Raw genomic sequence first — 23,757 nt, 5'->3', positions numbered from 1 at the left:
TCTGTAAAATACATGATATGTAAGATAAAACACATTTACAGAATAGCACTTAATAGATTTTTGCCATTTGTGCGTGCATGTATATGCAGTATTTTAATCTTTTATGTTCATATTCAGTGCAGAAATGTTAGCTCCCATTTTATATAATCACCCTCTAATTATGCAATCAGTTTACACATTTATTCTACATTTTTTCAGGTTGATCATGATCATTGTGATTAGTCCACATAAACAGCTAACTAAAGATGAGAATATATGGAAGTCCCAAGTATCTCTTCTATTTCCAGATTCTATTTGTTTCCAGGATCAATATGGCTACTAGAATTTTGTACTACAGTAATTATTTTATCATTTAAAATCATTTTTATTTTTGTACATTGAAACATAAAGGAGATTTTCAGTCTCACTTAAATAGCCAGAAAATATAATCAGAAATAACACACCTTGATGCATCAGTCTCCCAATAACTTAAGCTGGTGATATCAAGAGTAAATACACACACCTTTATCATGAATCAACACATTAGGAATCCATTATCTATAGACCTCTGGATTTTAGGGTTAAGTCTGATAAACCTTAACAACTAAACAAAATTGTAAAATTTTGAAAAAAAGCTTATTTGCCCCATCATTAACCATACACTCCTGTAGAAAAGATTGACACACCAAGTAACCTCATGCCCTGTTCAACTGTAAGTTTTGTTTGTGCAAACCTTAAAAACACATTGCCTTGCTAATGATGCAATTTATTTTAACATATATCACCAAATTCATTGAACCAGAATTAAGAAACGTTTGACTAAAAAATTAAGAACATAAGAATTGCCATACTGGGACAGACCAAAGGTCCATCAAGCCCAGAATCTGTTTCCAACAGTGGACAACCCAGGTCCCAAGTACCAAACTACATTCCAAGTAGTATAACAGATTTTATGCTGCTTATCCTAGGAATAAGCAGTGGATTTCCCCAAGCCACCTCAATAATGGCCTGTGAACTTCTCTTTTAGGAAATTATCCAAACCTTTTTTAAACCCTGATAAGCTATTTCACCACATTTTCCTGCAACAAATTCCACTTAACCTACATTAATTCGTTAGTACACCTTACTAAAGAAATCCCTTAATTACTAACAATGTTTTGTCACATTTATGTTAATTGGAATATATGCTTAAAATTAACTTAATATGAACCAAGAATACAGTACAACAGGATATTACACAGTAACTTTATTAGCTGATGACTGTTCACATTCATACTGAAAACACATTTAGAAATATAATACAGAGATAGACAGTAACACATTTATAAATGCACCTATCCATTGCTGGTATATCCAAACATAAAGGATTAGATTTATGTATTAAGACCAGGTAAATTATTGTAAGTAGTCGCTATTAGAAAACAACTTGCCAAACAAATATTTTTCTACTGCTAAAGCTTCATCTTCATAACAGGAAAAAAAAAAATGTATTTCATTCAACAAATTAACATCATCAAGTTTTGTGAATGCAACGCTTAACAGATCAATAAAATCAGACAAATATTTTCTATCCAAAACTCACAGTCTCAAAGCTGGTATCTACACTAAAGCTCAAATACACTGGGAAGAACTATCAAACAAATTGACTGGCATAATCAAGAAAATAATGTTTTGTATGTTTTTCGTAAGTCAAATGTTTCCACAGACAATAGAATCTACTTCCTTATCCTCACACATGTCAAAACCAGAACAGTGTGATGGAAACATGGAACCTGCTTCCTGTAATACTGAATATCAGACATCGCGTTTTACTCGACTGACCAGTTTTTCTTTTAATATGTACAGTGGTGAACTTGTAATTTTGTTAAAAAAAAGTACTGTAGTTGTCTTTGTAATATCTTAAACTACTTGGCTCATATTTAACAATGATGCATAGTGGCATTCATATTCCAGTCGCAGCTCTTGATAACATATCAACTCTCTTTAAGATAGAAATAGGAAATGTTGATCCTAACAAATAGGCAATCTGAATTTCAAATTAGCTAATATAAAGCAATTTGTATATCGTAACTTGCTTGGGAAAGGGCAAGAGTGGGTGGTGTTCATGTGTGATTCAACAGAAGTGATGATGGGGGTTGTAAGGGGGTGGAGTGCTTTGATGTGTTGTATGAGTGCAGCTGAATGAGAGGGGTGTTTGTATGGAGCAAGTATAAGTGAACTCTTTCACACTTGCATTCTTCACTTTGGATGATCTCTGGTTCCTCCTTCTTATCATCATCTGCCTTCTGCTCCCACCTCACCTCAAGCCCCCCTTGCACTGAATCTTTGTCCTCTTTACTACCTTCCTTCACAACCCCATTCCAGTCACACCCTCACCTACCCCTTGCCCCCTCCAGTCACTCTTCCATCCCATACTCTCTCCCCTATAACCACTCACTCTCCCTCTATTTCTTACTTACTCTGTGTTAGCTGGCTCCACTTAAAGAGTTGACTGCTCTTCAATTGAGTGAGATAGGTTTCCATAGGCCCACTAAGTTTTCTGCTACTGAAAGAGCAGGTACTGCTGCTGCCATTTCTTCAGCTGGCAGGAATTGAGTCCCCACTGCCCCATTCATCTCTGAGATGCTGCACACAAGTTTTCTTCCATTTTCATGTCACTGAGATTGGGGTCCCTGCTACTTCCTGTTCAGGGGTTCTCCTTCTCACCTTTCCCTATATAAATGGTCTGTCTGCACATGTGCAAACAAACCCATGCATGCATATGGATGGATGGACCCTCCTTAAACAGCACTTTCCATTCTAGCAAAACACACCTAAAAAATGACACTATTTAGGTCTTATGTATGCAGAATTATGTATAACATGTAAACTTTACCAATTTGCAGCACCGACTTGCTTTCTATACCCCTGCTTTATTGATAACTAAAAACTGAACCTCTCTAAAGCCAGCTACATAAATCAAAAGCTTAATCCAATGTATATAAATGTTAAGTCACTCAGTAAATTCTTGCCAAATTCTAGCTAAACAAAAAAGATAAACTACTAACAGCAGCAATCAGCAAATTTAAATACTGGCCTCAAATCCAGTTTCTTGTGCACCAAGAGACACTTCCCAAAACTGTCCACTAAAAACATGACTCAGTAGTCTACTAGATTTGGGATGCTAGTATGCATATTCTATGGCATACCTAGCCTGATTATTACCATTTTTGTGATGCTTTTATTTACAAATATTGATATTTTTATATAAAATGTTTTTGTCTACCTATATCTTTCTAGCAAACTATAACCTGCAAAGCTTAATGTGTAGATTTTTGCATCAACATTTTTATTGCTGCTCAGTGGCCTGATACTGTGCTTCTATTTTCTGGGAAATACAAGTATGCCTTCAGAAGTACTTTGGTCCCAACTAAGCTGAGAAGAAACCCACACTTGCGTTTCATTATTAATCATGGTGATAGATTATAGTTTCATCATCAATCAAAAAAGGTAAGAACATTAAATCCCTACTAGAGAATGACACGGGGACAAATTTCTCCCCGTCCCTGCAGGAATTCAATTTCCCAGTCCCTTCCCTGCAAATTTTGTCATTGTTCCTGCCCCAACAGCAGAAGCCTCAAACACTTATGATGGGACGGGAAAATGAATTCCCATGGAGATGGGGAAAAATTTGTCCCCATGTCATTCTCTAATCCCTACCATGGCACACAGAGCTACAGCTGCCTTGGCACAGGATTTACTTCTCATTAAAAAATGGTTTGTACATGACAACTCTTAACAAAAATAGTACCTCACAAAACCAGAACAATCTATTTGTGAAATTTAAAGGGCCTTTTACTAAAGCACGTTAAGCACTCAGTTGCTACCGATTAATGCAATCAAATGATTAGGTTTTTATCTTTGTTAATCTTCTTTCTTGTAAATCTACGCTCTATTCCTGGACAAGTGGGTTATGCATCCCATGTCACGAGACTGCTTGTAGGAAGCCTCCCCTCTTACCTCAGGACTGCCCTCAGGAATCCAGTTTGTGTAAAAGCAGACAGTGACACCTGTAGAGAACAGACAAAAGAGAGGGCTACAGGGACAACACCCAACAAATAAATCTAATCAGCTCATAACATGAAAAGTCATAACAATCATAAACAACTGAAACAGGTTATTAAACAGTATAAACCTGAAAGAAATTACTATAAGTAGACACAGCCTGCACCAACAGAAGGGGGGCACCCCAGCTAGAGACCCCCAAAGCAAAATGCTTAATATATTTGGATGGTACTCTTAGAAAGGCTGGTCACGAAATCATAAGTCCAGCTTTCCAGTACTTACAAAGGCAGACAATTGGCAAATCAGCAACTCACAGGGCAGGTTCTAGGAATAGAGAGTGTATTAATAAGAAACAAGATTAGAAAAGGTAAGAACCTAATCTTTCATTCTTGTACAATCCCGCTCTATTCCTGGACAAGTGAGATGTAATAGTGCAGTCCCGTAGAGTCAGGGTGGGATTCATGAGCCTCCTGCCATAATGGAGGAACCAAAAGTAGCATCCTGCTTGGCCCCCATATCGATCCTGTAAAATTTGGTGAAAGTATGCAGGGAAGACCATGTAGCAGCCCTGCAAATCTCCTCGAAAGAGATCGCCGACAACTCTGTCCAAGAGGAGGAAACGCCTCTAGTAAATGAGCCCTCACAGAAATAGTAGCTTCTTTCCAGCTGCGATGTAGGCAGACGAAATAGCCATACAGACCCATCTTAAAATGGTGTCTTTCAAAGCTGGCCTGCCCTTATGGGCTGGCCTCACTAAGATAAACAGATGGACAAGTGCCACAAGAGCCTTCGCACATTGAGTGACCGCAACCCTCGGTCATGTTCTCGCGAACTGGACAGAATAAAGGTAGATAGTCAGACCTCCTGGTTGATGTGGAAAATAGAGACCACTTTCATGAGAAAGGAGGAGAACAGTGCGCAGAAACATGCTAGAATCCATAATCCTAAGGAAAGTATCTCTGCAGGATAAGACCTGGAGCTCAAAAACCCTGCAGGTTGAAATTATGGCAACCAGGAAAACTGTTAAGATATATTAATAGTGCCTGCTCCAGAAGATCATAGAGCGGATGAGCCAGAGACTGGAAAACTAAATTGAGATTCCAAGTTGGATAGGGTAGCTGTAGCGGGAGCCGAAGCTTTAATGTATCCTTATAAATTGTACAACATCCAAATGAGCGGCCAAAGAGCCTCTCAGAAGCTTAGGACCCAAACGAGAAACCGGCGCTCTGAACCCTCAGAGAACCAACAGCCAGGCCTTTTCCAGTCCATCCTGAAAGAACACGAGAGGTAACAACAACAAATTCGGATCCTTGTGCTTCTGGACACACCTCAATTAATAACTCCTCCAAGCCTTCACGTAGTTTGCCACAGTTGACTTTTTTTCTGTGCAAGAGAGTAGCTATCACACCCAAAGAATAGCATCTGTGAATTATGGTCTTACGGCTTGGTTATTGAGCATGCAGCCTAAGCAGTCCGATCCTGGAGCGCAATCAGGCCCTGTGTAAGAAAATGAGGATGACAGGGAAGTATGAGTCCCTGATCCAACTACAGATGAACTAGGTTGGCATACCACTGTTGCATCGGCCAGCCAGTCACCATGAGAATCACCCGACCTGTGTGTGCTGTGATAGCTAGCAGACAGCCTAACATGAGCCATGGAGGTAAGACATAAAGAAGACCCTCCAGTGGCCAGGTCACTTCCTGGCTTGCGACAACAGCTGAAGAGATGATCCACCTTCTTATTGAATGCCAACGCCATGAGGTTGAATGTTGGATGACCCCACTGTTCCACTATGCAGCTGAAAGCTCTCTGGGATAGAGACCATTCCCTGGGATCCAGAGTCTGACAGCTGAGATAATCTGCCTGGACATTGTCTACTCCTGCCACGTGTGCTGCCGAAATCACCAGGAGGTGGTTTTCCGCCATCGAAAGAGAAGCTGGACTTCCTTGCGCAGAGATGCACTCCTGGTGCCTCCGTAGTGATTGACATAACCTACCACCATGGCATTATCCAAGAAGACCCACACCATCTGATTCCGGAGATGACGCTTGAAGTGCAGGAGAGCCACACAAATCTCCTGAAGCTCCAGACAATTGATCGACCACTTTCTCTCGAATGGGAACCACCTGCCCTGGTCCAGGCTATCTGAGCAAAGGGCACCCCAGCTGAACAGGCTGGTATCTGTCATCAAGGTCACCCATTGGGAGATCCGGAGGCGAAGACCCCAGGACAGATATCGAGGACTCAACCACCAGGTCAGACTGTTCCGAGCCTCTGCTATCTAAGGGAGCTGGGCATGCAACGGATCCTGCTGTGGATCCAATGGTAAATAAGAACATCCTGTAGTGGATGCAGGTGGGCCCTCACCCAGGGAACCACATCTATGGTCACAGTCATGGACTCCAGAACCTGCAGGTACTGCCAGGCTGTCAGGACTGGAGTCTCCAGGAAGGCATGCATCAGTTGGTGAAGCTTCTCCTGGTGTGAGAGGGGCAGAAACACAATGTTCTGTCCTGTGGTGAAGTGGGCCCCCAGGTATTCCAAGTTCTGCATCAGCATGAAGTGGCTCCTTCAAAAGTTGATTACCCAGTCTAGACACTGAAGCAGCTGAATGATCTGGCAAACCGCTTGACACCCCTCAGACTCCAACTGGGTTCTGATGAGCCAGTCATTCAGGCTGAACTTGAATCCCGAGTTTGCGCAGGTGGGCTTTTACTACCAACATCACCTTGGTGAATGTCCTGGGCACCATCACCAACCTAAAGGGCAAGGCCACAAACTGGAAATGCCGCTGCAGAACATGGTATCTCCTGTGTTCTGGAAAAATGGGGATATGAAGTTAGGCCTCCATCAGATCCAGGGAAGCTAAGAATTCCCCCGGAGCCACCAAGGCAATCACTGACTGTACAGTTTCCATCCTGAATTGGGGAACTCTGAGGGCCACATTGACCGCTTTGAGGTCCAGGATCGGCCGCCAGTCTTCAGAGCTTCTCTTTGACATGATGAAGACTATCAAGTATCTGCCAGAGAACGAGTCGTGTTCCATCTTTGGACTGTGGCCTCCTCTACCCTGGCCACTTTTCGCTGGCCTCCCTACTGGGAAGATCAGAAAGAGCTCCAACAGAGGCCAATAAAACTCGAGTGTAGCTGTCTTGAAGAACATCCAGGACCCAGTGATCAGAGGTGATAGCCATCCATTCTATCAAGAAGGCTGAAAGCCAACCCCCGATCTGCGGACGAGCAGCCAAGGTCCTGGTGTCAGAACTACTTTTTAGGGGTAGACTCGGGGTGGTTACTCATAGACTGCAGATGCTGGGAATCACCAAACCACTGTTTGGCTGACTGATAGGATCTCTGACCTGAGGAGCCTGCATAGTTCTGATGGGAACATCTGGAGGGACAAAAACTAGAGCGCCCTGGACCTTGAGAGACCTAGGGCCTGCTGTCTGGCAAGGACTTGGGTCTACTGTCCTGCACACCAGCCATGAGGTCATCTAGACCTTTATCAAACAGTAATTGCCCTCTAAAAGGTAATTTACTCAGAGTCGCCTTAGAGGATGAGTCACCGGACCATTGCCGGATCCACAACATCTGACATGCCAAAACAGAATATGCCAAGAGCTTGCTCACCACTTTGAAAAGACCATCAAGGCGTCCGCCACTTAATCCACACCTGAAATAAAAAAGGGGAGATCTTAGAGCACTATAGTGTCCGAATCATGGCAGAACTTAGAATGACAGGCTCTAGCCACAAAGGAAGCGGCCATGACTGTTTTAAGCCTGGAGGCTGCAGAGTCAGAGCAATTTAAGGAGAAAATCAATCCTATCGTCCTATGTGTCTTTCAGCATAACCCTTCCATCACTAGGGAGAGAAATGTGCTTGGTGACCTGTGCTACCAAGGAATATACTTTCACAGATTGAACACATCACAGATTAAACACATCCACCATCAGGCAAAGCTTGGACATGGCTCTAGCAACTCTCAAAGGACCCTCCAGCGCCTCCCAGTCATCCATTAGCATCTTTGCTATGTCTAAATTATCAGGAAAGGACGAAGACTGTGGCTTCATGCTTATTCATAAGAGAGCATTCCGCTACTGCTGACTGCCCAACCTCCAATTTCAACTCCTGGAGGGATTCAGAAATAAGACTGACCAAAGTTGAGTGTTTAAAGAATCTCCGCATCATGGGATACTCATCCAAGTCCAGAATCTCTCCTAGATCTTAGAGATCTGCGAATGCTGCTATATCCCCCACCCACACACACACAGTGGTACTGCTGTCTGCTAAGCAATGGCATCGTCAGGTCATCTTGGTTATTCATGTCATTAGCTGGCAAATCTCCATGGACAACTCATGGAATCTGGATTTACGACCCGTGTTCTGGGAAGGGGGAATCCCCTGTAGCCAGCAAGGATGCCAAAGGAGAAACACATTTTTCTTGGCCAGATAAGCCTGTAAGAGCATGTTTAATTCCAGTGGAAAGCCCTCATCTGGGTCAGCAGTCGCATCCTGGGAACTCCTTTTGGAGCCTATGAAGGATTTTATTTTGCTTTTGCCGCTGAATTGCGACTGTGTTTTGCCTGGGCTGCAAGCACGCTGTCCCTGGGGACCAATTTCAGTTTTTTGGACTGGCTCTGGCTGGAGTGAGTGGCAGGACCCCCTAAAGGGATCGAGGGAACCAGGGTCAAAGAAAACTCGCCCCCTCCCATGTCGCAGAACATGTGGAACACGGCTGAAGCCAGACAGCTATCCACTGCAAACAGGGGATGAATCTGACATATTCTGCCCTGATGAGTCCATCTGAGTGGTTTTCTTGCAAAAACAAAGCTTGTAGAGACAAAAATAACTTAAAATTCAAATTGAGAAAATCTAAAATGGCTGCCGTAGGAGCAATTTTCAAAAGAAAATAGCCCAGGCAAAGCACAGGAACCCCCCTCCCCCCAAGCGGATATTTTAGGATTTTAGGGGTGGAGGTGGGACTAGGGATAACTCTCAAACTGCCCAAAAATCACTTTTAAAGACTCCCCAAAATTGATGTGACAGGTGGTCCACCCTATACTCCATGCAGTGCTGAGAGCTGCAGTAGAAGAAGCTGAAACAGCTGGCAGAGAGATCCTCTGCCTCAACAAGCCTTGCAAACTGAACTGCTGGTCTTTTGACTGGCCCTCTGGCCCGATTTCACTGGTCAGGACCCTCTGCCACTCGCAGAACACACCACATACACAACCTGGTGGAGGAACACAGGCGGCTCCAATATCAGGCACACGTTCACGGAGTCATGCAGCCTGCGCTCAAACCACTAGTGGATAAACCTGGGGTGAGCCCTGATCTGAAAGTGCAGGCTGTCCAGGAGGTGCGCTGCAATACAGCCAATACTCTGGAAACAGACTTTATCCATAAAGTCTGCGATCTCCCATAGCCAGAGTTATCCCTGCTGGGAACCTCTTCAGCACAAAGAAACGTAAAAATAATGAGTAGAAGAAAAATTAAACACGAGCAGATAGGACTAGCTCCTACTGTCTCACTTGTAGGAAAACAACTGGATTCCTGAGGGTAGTCCTGAGGTAAGAGGGGAGGGTCTGAAAAAAATATGTAAATGAGGCTACCTACAAGCAGTCTCGCAACATAGGATGCATAACCCACTTGACCAGGAGCGGGATTGTACAAGAATGTTTGAAATTAGTGTGTGCTATTTCCTGCGTTGTATAAAGCATGGAAAGAGGTTGAGCATGAGCGTGAACTGTGCCTTGCAGTTAACGTGCAGTATATATACTGTCTCTGCATTAACTGTATGGGAAGATGCTGGGCAAACCTCCAAAGGTTACCATAGACTATCTGCAGTTATCAAGCATTAATTTGTGCAAATAACATACTGCAAACTTTTACTTCATCATTGTAAAAGGGCCCCTTAGTACTAAAACATATAATGTTTTTTCAGTATTTATGCTTCCACTATATTTTTTTTCTACAATAGCTTGTTGCAATTTTGTTAAGATATCAAACTAATCCATCATACTCAAACAAAACTCTCTGTGAATCTAAGTAAGTTAGACTAGCCTAAATAGCATTTATGCAACAATTTGGGACCAATTTCAGTTTTTTGGACTGGCTCTGGCTGGAGTGAGTGTCAGAACCCCCTAAAGGGATCGAGGGAACCAGGGCCAAAGAAAACTTGCCCCCTCCCATGTCAAAGAACATGTGGAACACGGCTGATGCCAGACATCCATCCACTGCAAACAGGGGATGAATCCAACGTATCCTGCCCTGATGAGTCTATCTGAGTGGACTGCTATCTCTGATGTCACCGACAATATTAGGAAAATGCTTAGCCTGTAGCTGGAAGATATATGTAGACCCTGCAGCCAGTCACTACACAGTTGTACAACTTAGCATTCTACTTTAGAGAAAGAAAGTAAAATTTAAATGCTTAATGAGTCCTCTAGTATAGGCTGCAGGTCTAAGCATACACTGTTATACGACTGGAGCCTTACAAATGATTGTACAACTAACCAAATCACTGTGAAAATTGACAATTTTGACCTAATATAAGGAAAAAGTTGGAACTTCAAATCATAAGCCCAAGAAATACAAGCAGGTAATATGTAGCACAGTGACCATACTTCACGTCTCACAATCAGTAGCACAGACTCTTTGAAAAGAAAACAAATATAAGATGCACGCTCCCGGTGGAAGCATCATGTTTTAAAAAGTTGAATTTTACTGTGATTTTTCTATGACAGAAAACTAGATGCATTATAGAAAATAAGAACCAGTTTGGCACAATATACCTTTAAGACAAAACCAAAATTTTTTGAAAAAATAGTAAAATAGACTCTACTTACAAAAATTCAAAACTCAAATTTCAGGAGGATCAACAGCCAGTGCCAAATCAGTTTAGAAGTCTGAGCTCAGTCCGGCTCAATCCAAGATATTCATAATGAACTGCACAAGACAGATTTGTATACAAAGCAGACCATGCAAGCAAATCTCCTGCACGCAAATTCACTGAATATCTCAAAATCAAGAGGCAGGTCCGGTGGTCCAGGAACATTTGAGAATCAATGGATTAGAACAGCAGACCTCCTTATTGAAAGTTCAGTTTTGGCACAGGCTTCAGAATATACAAAATCTTTACTTTCTTTGGTAAGTAAAGTGGAGTGGACCAAAACTATCAAGTGAAAAGGGCTCAATTACATATAAGTAGTTCTTGCTTCTCTTTGAAGCATGCAGTGCATATAACAGCATGATGAATTTGAGTCCAATGCAGCACAAAAACAAAGTTCAAGGCAAAAATATTTTGATGAAGATGAGGAATGTTGTGTTGAGGTTTTCATCTCTGATGAATCAATTTTGCTTGTATACCTCACAGTGCTTTCTGATGCCCATTTGTGGAAGGTTTAGCTGATTCTGAGTCTCTAGAGGTATTTGATAGCTGAAGTTTATCTAAACCTGAACAAAGATGACAAAAACTAGATGTTAATATATGAAAGACAGCATTTTTAAGTTATGAAATCTGCTATAATTATACCCTTAGCGCGCATGCACACTTCAAACTTGGTGGGTCCGTGATCCGTGGTGCCATGCCCCCGCATGCGCAGTACAGTAGAACTCTGCTTGCAGCAGTATCCCCATCGCCCTCCCTTGAGACAATTTCCAGGCTCCGACCCGCGCGAGTGACGTGTAGCGGGCCGCTGTTGAACTCTGTGCCGGAGAAGGGAGGGAGGAAGCGAGGCTGAATGACAACAAATAAGCGCTGCCCACAGAGGCGAGCAGCAAGTGAGGGTCTGCCGCATGGAGTCGCGCGCTTGGCTTATTATCCCCCTCCTCCTCTTCACGCTGGTGTTCCGGCCTCCCTTTTCTCCGTCATCTGCCCCTGTCCGGTGCGGAGGGAGGGGGGTACTCGAGCACCCTGGAGCAGGAGAACAGGGAGAGAGTGCGACCATTGGGGAGAACTGAACAGAAGGGGGCGCTGCAGGCATTCCGGCAATGGGAAGAGGAGAGGGCCCGGGGATCCGGGTGATAGGGGAAGAGAAAGTGGAGGGGGGTGTAGTCACCCAGGTGCAGGTGCTGCAGAAACCCGGGAAGAGGGTGCGGTTACTGCTGCACTGGGACAGTGGTCTCGGCAGAAGTGGCAAAGATGATCGCTGGGACCAGTACTCCTAAAGGATCCGACAGGGGGAGGTAAAAGGAAGGGAGAAGGGCTACTGCTGGACAGGGGGGAGCAGGGAAAGTATACTACTGGACAGGGGTGGAGGTAAAAAGAAGGGAGAAGGGCTACTGCTAGACAGGGGGAGCAGGGAAAGGGTACTACTGGACAGGGGGGAGGTAAAAGGAAGGGAGAAGGGCTACTGCTGGACAGGGGGAGCAGGGAAAGGGTACTACTGGACAGGGGGGAGGTAAAAATAAGGGAGAAGGGCTACTGCTGGACAGGGGGAGCAGGGAAAGGGTACTACTGGACAGGGGGGAGGTAAAAATAAGGGAGAAGGGCTACTGCTGGACAGGGGGAGCAGGGAAAGGGTACTATTGGACGGGGGGAGGTAAAAGGAAGGGAGAAGGGCAACTTCTGGACAGGGGGATATGGGAGGTAAAAGGAAGGGAGAAGAGACAGACAGAAAGACAGAGACAGTCAGGGAGAGAGACAGGGGGCCAGAGAAGAGACAGAAAGAAAGAAAGGGGGGCAGGGAGAGAGAAAGAAAGACAGATAAAAAAAGAAACACCATAGCGCCCCATTGTGCTTAAAGTCTACCCGTTAATGTAACGGGCTTAAACACTAGTTGTGAATAAAATGAATTAGCAATGTACTCGCTATTAAACAGCTTCAAGATCCTGAAATGAATTCTCTGAAATAACTAGTAACTAAATTCAGAATACTTGCAATCTTACTGGTTAATCAAAAGCAGATTTGGGCCTACTTACCCACTATTTGCTAAGATACACAAAGTAGGAGGTTCAGTTTTGAAAGGCTTTCTACGAGTAAAACTGGGTGAAAACCAGGTTTTCCTGAAACAGCATTTTCCAAAACATTGTATTGGATACACATGTAACTGTGTATACTTTTAAACCTTTTTAAGTAGGCATTTCTGGGGGTGGAATTGGGCATATTTGAGCAGAGTTTAGGGTATACTTTCCAAAATGCAGAAAGCAAAGTATAGATGTAAATCCTTGCAGCTGCATACCCATATACCGTATTAATATCCGTACCAGAACAAGCATAAATATACATCTGCCTGCCACTACTACAGTTTTAAGTGCACACGAAAGTGGTAATTTTTAGAAGGGCAAGTGCACATGTACTTTTTGCTTTCCAAAACTGCTACTGTTTATACTATATGTACACAGCACAGTTATTCATAGTCAACTGCTTTTAATGAAAAAAGGTAGGATTGCCAACATTCAGTTACTTTAGAGAAAATAGTAAAACCATCCAAACAGTATAAAATAACAAGTGGGAATGACTATGGCTGTTAAAAGTGTCTATAGTGACACTTTTGGTAACCTTTTTGATAGCCATAGTCATTCTCTCTAATTTTTTTCTAAGACACAAATGGGTGTATACTCCTCCATTTCATTTTTTCCCCCTTTATTTGAATTTGAACATCATTTTTCTAAAATCAGTCCAAAGTAAAGCACAGATACTTTACCTGTAACAGATGTTATCTGAGGAAGGCAGGTAGATATGCTCACAGATGGGTGCTGTCATCCACGAAGCCCTGGTATGAACAGTGTAAAAGTGTACTGAGACTAACTTCTTTAGAAGTCTAGAGACCATCCGTACCGTGCATGCGCAAGTGCCTTCTTGCCTGATGTCAGCTCGCAGAACCATCAGTTCTGTAGAAAAGCTAAGAAGCCAACTAGGGGAGGAGGGAGGGTTGTGAGATTATCTGTTAAAGGTAACTATAATTTATCCCAGGACAAGCAGGCAGCATATACTCACAAATGGGACTCCCTAGCTAAACTGAAAGGGATGGAGGGAAGCTGGCATCTAAACAGAGAATAAATTTTGCAGAACTGCTTGGCTGAACAGACTATCCTATCTGGAATCAGTCTCCAGATAGTAGTGGGATGTGAAAGTATGGATAGAGAACCAGGTGGGCAGCTTTACAAATGTCTTCAATAGGAGTGGCATGGAGAAATGCTATTGAAGCTGCCATTGCTCTGACTTTATGTGCTGAGATACGACCTTCCAACAGTAGCCCAGCCCAAGCATAGCAGAAATAAATACAATCCACTAACCATGTAGAGATTGTTCTCTTGGTTACAGGAGTTCCCAGTCTGTTAGAATTGGGAACAGGTGTTTCAATATGTGAGCAGTTTAATTCAGATCCCTGTGGAAATGAAGCTGAAAGGGCATTATTGGGAGTATGGGTTGAGGGATTGTCATCCCCTCAATCTAAACTTATGGATCTGGCATTTATAGCTGCCCGATTAACTGTGGCTCAGCAGTGGCGTAATCCCCTTGCTCCTTACATTAAGAGATATGAGGGATTATTTAGGAGTAGCCTCTGAAAAATATAGATTATCAGCCCTCTTAACAAACCGGTAGTTACAATTTAAAGATTTTGGGGGAAAATATTTTCAAATGGAGAAGGAGGATTTGGGGTATGGTTAGAGGGGAAAATAAGGATGCTATGCATATTATCCTGTCCTTATGAAAAAAAAAAAAAATTCTTTCAGATTAATTCCAGGTTCCTTGGGGGGGGGGGGGAAGTGGAAATGTTATATCTAATTATACGTTTAAAGATGTGTTACTTCCACATTTTAATGCATTATATATGGGTCTTCTGGATAATATTATCGGTTTGTATTTTATGCTTTTCTATGGAAAATATTATGCTATATTTTGTTCAAAATAAACAATAAAAAAAAGAAATATATGCTAAATCTTTTTGAATATATGATAAATCTTGCTTCTTAAAATTTTGGGGTACAGTATCCTGAGAACTAGTGTTGAATAAATGGTGGCATCATTATATGTCAGTTTCCTATTGTTTTCGATATCTTGGCGTCTTCAAATCTTTCTGCAGCTATTTTGAATGCATGGCTTGGGGAGTATTGGATGATCGGCTGGGCAAAGCATCAGTAAGTGATATGTGTTGGCTTAATCAGTGACCAGAAGAAGCCTATTATCATGTTTAGACCAAATTAAATATATATTTTAATAAACATTTATATTTATCTTTTCAGAAGAATGTCTGCATCGGTAAACTGTTAACATACAGTCTTTTTATTTCCCCTGAAGTTGCAGGTGAAATGGGAATGCTCCATAGGGATTCTCAAATGTTGTATTTTTTGTTTCACTGAATACCACTGAATGACCATTAGTGAATATTGAACAATTGGAAGTTTTTGACCTATGATTAAATCGAGTTAGGGAGTAGCAGCACTGTAGAATGATTTTCATCAGTGCAGTCTTTTTTCCTCCTTTTACTACGGTTCAAAAGAATAATTAATTAGTATTGCTTAGCTGGTCTGGTTCCACTGTGTGGTGCATATTGGACAATATAATTTCTTTGAGTGAATCCTATGTTTCCTACTTTGGATTTATATAGAAAAATGTAAAAGTCATAAACGCATTCTAGTTCTGCTCACACGCCCCCTTGAGATTTAGATGAACAGCACGGATAATCTAGAAAACAGGTTTGAAAAATAGTGAATGGGAAGGGTTTGGTGAGAAAAATATTCATCTTCCCCTTTAGGCCACTTTTTGGAAATTTTTCTTTTTTGAAAATGAGACAATAATATCCTAATCTTTGTGGATGATCTTTTTAGTTTCCTTTTAACTATTTTCCTGATTTTATCATAGTCATCCTTTTGAAAATTAAATGTTGCTACAGTAGATTTCCGTTGTGACTTCACTGTAGATATCAAGTTCAATTTTGATCATATTTTGATCACGGTTTCCCAGTGGACCCAACACTTACATCTTGTACTATGCCCTACATTCTACTAAGGACTAGATCTAAAATAGATCTCTCCCTCTTGTTGGTTTCTGAACCAATTTCTCCAAGAAACAGAAATGTATTACATCTAGCAACTTTACCTTCTTTTTTTTAAATTCTTTATTCATTTTTATAACTTACATCAAATACATCAAAAAGTATCAACCATTTTGACTTAAATACATCACTTGGAATTCTACAATTCTTCATATTAAATAGAATTATCCCTTTCCCTCCCATCCCTACAACATCTCATAACGCTTATACCATATAATAAAGTCCCCCCTCCCTCCAACCCATTCTTTCATTTGTACAAATCAGGGAAAATAATACTTATTCATTGCAATAATTTGTTAATGGCCCCCACACACCTTGAAATTTATTAAAATTTCCTTTCTGTATAGCTAATGTTCTTTCCATTTCATAAATATGACACACTGAATTTCACCAAAAAATGTAGTTTAATCTATTCCAATTTTTCCAATTACATGTTATTTACCTTCTTAGTTCTCCCTGATTTAATATTTATCCAGTCAATATATATTTAAAAAATCTACTCTCTTCCACTGGAGAGCAACCAGTAGTACGCACAAATACAAACTGCATGGAGAAAAAAGACCTCGGTATAAAAGCAGCTCTGCCAGTAAAGCACAAAGATATAAATATGGCAGGTTCATATTAATCATCAGTCATATAAAACTCCACTCTTACAACTAATAATATCCAAAACTTGTGACAAAAAATGTACTTGTAAATGAGGCATCTCTCAAAGTGGGTCCAAAAAAATTTTAATTCAGAGGAAATATCTTTAAATGTATTTCAACAAATGGTTTTTCAATTCCCAAAAATCTGCTAGAGGAAATATCTCTCAATTTGCTTCCAAACCACACTTCAAAATTGGCACTTACCTACTTCACTGCTAGACTTTAACAAGCTCGCACACAAAAAAATCCCAACAGGAGTACCCTACTTCTTTTGCTGCCTCATCAGAGGATAGCTCTCTCAAATGTTTCACTCTCTGGCTACTTCCAAAAATGGCAAACGGCTCAGCATTCTGATGTCAAACTTGACATCACTAGGTTCCACCTCTTCATAGGAAAGCCTCCCTTTCAATCATTGTATTCAATTTTTTAGGGGCTATTGTTTGCAACTGAAAAATCCAGCATTGCTCCCTTTGCCTTAAACACTGGTGAATATTGCCCTGACATTCATTAACAGTAAGCTGTTTGAGCATCAAACATTTAAAAGAAGAAAACACATGTCTCTTTTTTATAGTGATCTACTAAAGCATAGGGTGTAACCCTCAGCTACTTACTTGACATACCCACTGGTCTTATGTGATTAGAGCCAACAGCTAGTGAAAGTAGAAAAGTATGCCTCCTATGGGAAGACTTGGAAGGAGAATGAGGGAATCGTTGGCAAAGCCCTCTAGAAGAGATGTCTGTGACTTAGATAAAGATGCCATAGTATCTATGCGTTTTTAAAAATTTTATCTGCAGCCTCTTCAATTTTTTCTCCAAACAGATCCATCTCCCTTGCAAGGAATATTGGAGAGACGTTACTGAACTGAAGTTTTCAGATCCAAAACGCAAAGCCAGGCAATTCTACACAATGCAATTGCTACTACAGATGTTGTGGAAGAAATATCAAAAGCATCAAATGCTGCTCGAGATTTGAACTTTCTGATAGTGAATAAAGTTTCCAAGTTTTCTTTAAAATTTGATAAAATGCTTATAAAAATTTCTAAGCGATTTACAATTAAAAGAGGAGGAAGATATGGTCACAGTCCAACAATTGTTTTAGTAAAAACTTAAAATAAATAAGATGTGTAAAACTTGTAGTCTTGACCCTGTTAAGAAACACTGAGGCCTGGAATATGCACTTGGCCATAGGAGCCAATATACTGGCTTCTTTGCCTGAAGAAGCATAAGATCGTGAACTATGTGAATGTTTGAGGTCAGACTCTATGCTCAGTGAATGGTGTTGAGGTCTGTCAAATCCTGGACATGTTTGTGTTCTACAGTACCTCAATGTGAACGACTGGGAAAAATTCAAAAGAAAAAAGTTCCTAAAGGTCAATAATACACTAACACTAGTATAGGAACAATAAAGCTACTTTAAATGCCTTTTAACCTTAAGTAGTGCTGACTCCAAGATGGATCGTAAGAACTCAATATGGGGACAAGCCCCTGTATATGCTCACCGCTCTTATTTGTTACATTACACTCCTAATCAATCTGAAGATCGGATGGTTTGCACGCTTCCTTACTCATATAAAGCGTTTGCTATAAAGAAGATCATCAATACCCACTGGCACATTCTTCAGGTACACCAAAGTCTCGCACAACCTCCTCTTTTTGCATACTCTAGAGGTAGAAACCTACGGGATTGCATATCTACTTCTCATTTTGTCAGCAAATCAGAGAGTACATTGACGCAATCTAAAGGTCACTTTAAATGTGGGCACTGCACCACTTGTGTGCATGCATTGGAAACTACCTGCATTCAACATCCCAGTTCACCAAAGAAGTATTTTTTACGTCAGCACACTGATTGCGACACGCAGGGGGTTGTTTATATGATCCTTTGTCCATGCAATTTGCTTTACATTGGACACACCACCAGAAGTATTAAGACACGTATCATTGAACATTTGAGCAAAATCAGAAGGGGAGACATGAGTGCCCCTCTTGTTCAACATTGGCATGCCTTACCACACCAGCTACAGGATTTTCAGTTCGTTGTTCTAGAGGTGGCCCATTGTAACAGAGGGGGAAATGCCCAAGCCTGGCTGTGGAAACATGAACAAAGTTGGATATTCCACTGGCAGACGGTGTCTCCTGCTGGTTTAAACAAAGAAGTGGAGTGGTGGGCGTTTCTCCACTAGGTGATTGACACATCTTCCATTGCATAAATACCGGGCGCTCAGCTGAGCGCTTACGTCACAGGAAACAGAAAAATTACTCTTTGAATCAGGTATCCTGCCGTCAGCGCCGTGAGCGTTGTATTGTACTAGACAATTTACTTGTATTTTCAGCACTACAATCACATGCACTATGTTTTGTTTTTGTGTGTTTAGGACACGTATTGCATTGAACTTTTCCAGCAACTTAGCGGGTTCTCTGAGGAAGCCAGGGCGGCGAAACGCGTCAGAACCCAGCTGAACTCACGCTGTTGGCATTTTTCAAGCTAAGTCTATTTTTGAAGTCACAATTTTGAAGTTACTTTATAGTTGGACATTATTTTTCTCTATATGGATTAAGTGAAATATATGAGTACTCTTCAAATAGCGCTTTGAATCACCTTTAACTGTACAATGGTGCAATGATAGATACCATAGGAATCTCTACAGGGGCTTGTCCCCATATTGAGTTCTTACGATCCATCTTGGAGTCTGAGCACTACTTAAGGTTAAAAGGCATTTAAAGTAGCTTTATTGTTCCTAAACTAGTGTTAGTGTGTTCTACAGTATACATTGTGCCTATTTTTCTAGAAGTTACTTGTACTGAGGTCTACAAAATACTGTGGAGTGGAATGGGTAGATGTGAATCACTTTACTCCTTCTAAAATATACTATGACTAGGGGGGCAAGCGATGAAGATTCCAAGTAGTAGATTTAAAACAAACCAGAGGAAACATTTCTTTAATCAGCATGTAATTAAACTCTGAAATTCGTTGCCGGAGAATGTGGTGAAAGCAGTTAGTTTAGCAGAGTTTAAACATGGTTTGGATAATTTCCTAAAACAAAAGTTCATAAGCCAATATTAAGGCGGATTGGGGAAATCTACTACTCATTCATAAGATAAGCAGCATAAAATCTGTTTTTATTTATTTATTCATTCATTCATTCAATTTTCTATACTACTCTCTCAGGGGCTCATGATTTTTTAAATTTTATTTTATTCAGGTACTCAAGCATTTTCTCCTTGGGATCTTGTCAGGTACTTGTGATCTGGGTTATTGGGAACAGGATGCTGGGCTTGATGGACCTTTGCTCTGTCTCAGTATGGCAATTTATGTTCATAGGTAAGGGAGTTTCACAGTTTTTAAATAAAGTGTCCTTCATGACTTTGTGTAAAGGAACCTTAATGCACTCATCTGATGGTATTTCAAAGTCAAGAAGTTCAAAAAGTTCAGGAATGAGGTTCCTCCTCTGTCTTCATTTTGATGGACAATGCCTGCTCCATTTACCTGACAAAGCCAATTAAAGAGATGCTCTGGTGGAGATGTGCTTTGTGGAGGCAGAAATTAAGGATCTGAAAGTATACCGTAGGACTCTTCTGCGGAATATTCTGGCAACTTCTCACTTGTGTGGATGGAGATATCTGCGTCAAATTCCTAGGTGTATTAGAGATTGTGCTTCAAGGAGAGCACTGATTTTGCATCGAGGTGAAATGGAGGATAATTTCTCCACTGATGATGATATATGCATCAAGCAGTGTTCTCCCCAGAAATTTTTTCCAGCCGGGTGGCATGAAAAAGTAGCCGGGTGGGTGGGGTGGGGAAATTTGGTAGTGGGGAAAATTAAATGTATACTATTTTTATTAGTTAATTATTATTATTTTCCAATGCTCGATATGACTTCCTTTTTTAAGGTTTGACACTTTACTAAATTTAAGAAGTATCCAATTCTAGAAGTGAATAATTAGATATTCACCCTCTTTCAAATAGTATAGCGGTTTAAAAAAGGGAAATGCGTTAATGAAGTCATTAGGTTCAATTTAACCATTTATTTCTGCATGAATTTAAACAACTAAAAAAAAAAAGATAAATATAGCTCATCCAGTCATACAAGAAATGGCTGTACAACACCTCTAATAATGTTTTGATCACTAGGTTCCTTCCTGAGGTCTCACTGAGGATATGAAATAGATGCTATTCCCACTTCCAGACCTCTGCCACATAATTTATGCAGAGGTGTTACTGAGCCTTGAAGGGCACCTGTGTGATTGATCTTTATCTGCTTCTTTTTTATTTTGCTATACTGCAAAGTAAGAGCTAGGGCAAAACAGTATAGGTAAAGATGCAGGTAATAATTAGCAATGTATAAAAAATATTTTATTTTTATTTGCTTATAATGTCATTTGAAAGCTGCTTGATTATAATACAACTTTAATTTAATTCTTTATAATGGGTGTGTCTGTGTGTTGGGGGGACAACACCTATGTCAACAGTAAAGTTAGAATAGGGTCATTAAATCCAGTAGTGTACCTAGTATATATGACAGCCAGTGCTAATCATTTTTTTAACAAACCCTCCTCTATATAAAGAAAGATATTTTTTAGTAATAATCCATGAGTCACACAATAAGGGTGCATCTAGGAAAAGGCAGCATCTTAAACACTGCAGTGAGCACGATAACACCAACACACGCATTGCAAAACTAAACAAACCAGATCCTACACAGTCAATTGATCCCGTAGTCGATGCTAACAGAAAACCATGTCCTTTTCATACACACAGAACACAGATACACCCTCGCCCAATATGGAATAATCACAAACTAAAAATAGAAATATGTAGACAAAAGTTAAACTGAACAAAGAAACCAGACTCTGCTTACAATGCAACACCATAGAAACAGTGACACATGTCCCCTAATACTGTGCAAAATATAAAGACAGTAGATGTAAATTTGAAAAAAACTTCTACATAACAGTCACCACTTTACAAATTAACAAATAGAAATAAAATAATGAGAAATATGAAAATACCATTTTATTGGACTAATCCATTTTTCAATTAGCTTTCAGAGGCCAAATCTTTCTTCAAGACAGTACAGTATACAGCTGTTATTGTATCCTGTCCTGACCTGAGGAAAGGGGTTTATTCCCCCCCAAAATTGCCTTATTTCCATTTCCTATTGATAAATTTTAATCAATACAGTTACAATACTACTTGATTCTACGTAAAGCAACAAAAATATTTTTTTTCTACCTTTTGTCGTTTCTGCTTTAGTCATCTTCTCTTCACTCTCTTCTTTCTATTTAGCATTTGTCCTCGCTCCCTTCCATGCAATATCTGTCCTCTCTCTTTGCCTCTTCCACCCTGCCTCTGCCCTCTCTCTCTCTACCCCTTCCATCTACTGTCCACCCTATCTCTGCCCCTTGCATCCACTGTCCACCCTTTCTGCCTTTTCCATCCAGTGTCTGCCCTATCTCTGTTCCATATGGTATCTTCCCTCTTTCTATGTCCCTTCAATAAACTCTATATCCTGTGCCCTTTCTCTCCTTTGTACATGATTTATTTCAGCTTCAACCCCTCTCCATTTTTTGTCTCCACCCTTCCCCTATGCTCTGGCATCTCTCTCTTCTCCTTTCCTTCCTTACTTCCTTCCTTCCCACTCCACCCCATGGTCTGACATCTCTATCTCCTTCCCTTCTCTCCCCTCTCTCCAGTATCTGCCTCCTGTCTTTCCCCTTTGGTCCAGGCTTCTCTCTTTCTCTCCGTCTTTCTTCTGTGAGGAGATCATATTGATCTTGAACACTGAATAATTCTTCCACATTCTCCATATCACTGTACTGTAGTCTGGTCCAGCAGACTGCTTTGGCACTATTACATGGGTAATAGTAAATTCATTATGCATCAGCTTTCCACACAGAATGCCACAAGTCTCTATTTCTTGTGCTGTGTTTACATCTGCCAGCAGCAGAAACTTGTGAGACAGATCCCTTGGCAATACTACACTTTGGAGCCCTTTGACCATCTGGTTCTGTATGGCTGCAGGCTTTAAAGCTCTGTTTACTGGAGGAGACTGTCCAGCATACATAGTTGCATCGCTCTTAAGGATCTGATCAGAGATTACATTAGACAAGGTAGTATATTTAGGCATGGAAAAACAGGACATGTTCTCCTCAATCTGCTCAGATGCCCTTTAATGTTCATCTGATCTCGGGCTAAATCTTGCCTCCTGAGCTGATCTTCAAAGGAGAGCGGAGTGAGAGCCATATCGGCAGTGAGATCCGTTTTGGGCCGCATGTTGTGCAGGGCTGGACTAAGGCAAGTTGTAAGCTTCCTTCTATCGCTGACCTAACTTCCATAAGTCAGCAAAGGAGGGAAGCTTACAACTCGCTGCTCTCGCTTGCTTCGGGCCTTCCTCATTGCCGGGTCCTGCCTTCACGGAAACAGAAAGTAGGCAGGAGTGTTCCCTCTAAGGATTGATGAGGTGTGTGCAAAAAAAAAATATGCATGAGCGACAAGTTACATATTCCACAAAATTATGAGCAGGCACGGAGGACGCATTTTTAAACAAATGTAGTTTATCCTTGTACTCCTTATGTATTTTTAATCATCTATGGATATGTTTGTATGTTTATTGTTCAAATGGTTTTATTTATTTCCCAAAATTTATTTTTGTTATACACATTGAAAATATTTGATATTGTGTTTAAATCAAAATCTCAATAAACTTGAAATGAGTGCCCATGAGATTGTGGGAGGGTTAAATACTCAAAACTTAGAAGAATAACAATTTACTTAAAGTTTTTGCTTCGCCAGCTTTCTGGTATCTTTACATAATGCAGTGGTGTACCTAGCATATGTAACATCCGGGGCCTATCATTTTTTGGCACCCCCCCCCCCCATCTGTACGAAAAACATGATTTTTAGTAACAAGCCACACGTCACACATGAGTACCTAGGAAAAGGCAGCATCTTACATATTGCAGTGAACAGTACATCAATACACCCATTGTAAAACTAAACAAGCCAGACCAGCACAGATCAATCCTACACCGTCAATCCTAACAGAAAACTATGTCTTTCGAACACACAGAACACACCTTCACCT

General features: G+C 41.0%; 1 protein-coding gene across 4 annotated transcripts in view; it reads right to left on the bottom strand.

Annotated features, from left to right (window-relative positions):
* Positions 1 to 1,205: 1,205 nt before the first annotated feature.
* The window catches only part of LMBR1 (limb development membrane protein 1), a 219,069-nt gene continuing 196,517 nt past the window's right edge, over positions 1,206 to 23,757 (bottom strand). For 2 of the 4 annotated variants that reach the window (XM_033931610.1, XM_033931609.1), the window contains one exon: positions 1,206 to 11,478. In XM_033931610.1, the coding sequence (XP_033787501.1) occupies positions 11,393 to 11,478 (86 nt within the window). In that variant the 3' untranslated portion in view covers positions 1,206 to 11,392. The remainder of the gene's footprint in view (positions 11,479 to 23,757) is intronic. The other 2 variants (XM_033931611.1, XM_033931612.1) reach the window with 1 other exon arrangement.

The sequence above is a fragment of the Geotrypetes seraphini genome, chromosome 2 (assembly GCF_902459505.1).
Source record: "Geotrypetes seraphini chromosome 2, aGeoSer1.1, whole genome shotgun sequence".
NCBI lineage: Eukaryota > Metazoa > Chordata > Amphibia > Gymnophiona > Dermophiidae > Geotrypetes > Geotrypetes seraphini.
The sequence above is the reverse complement of the archived record's forward strand: the minus strand, read 5'-3'. Positions and strand labels throughout refer to the sequence as shown.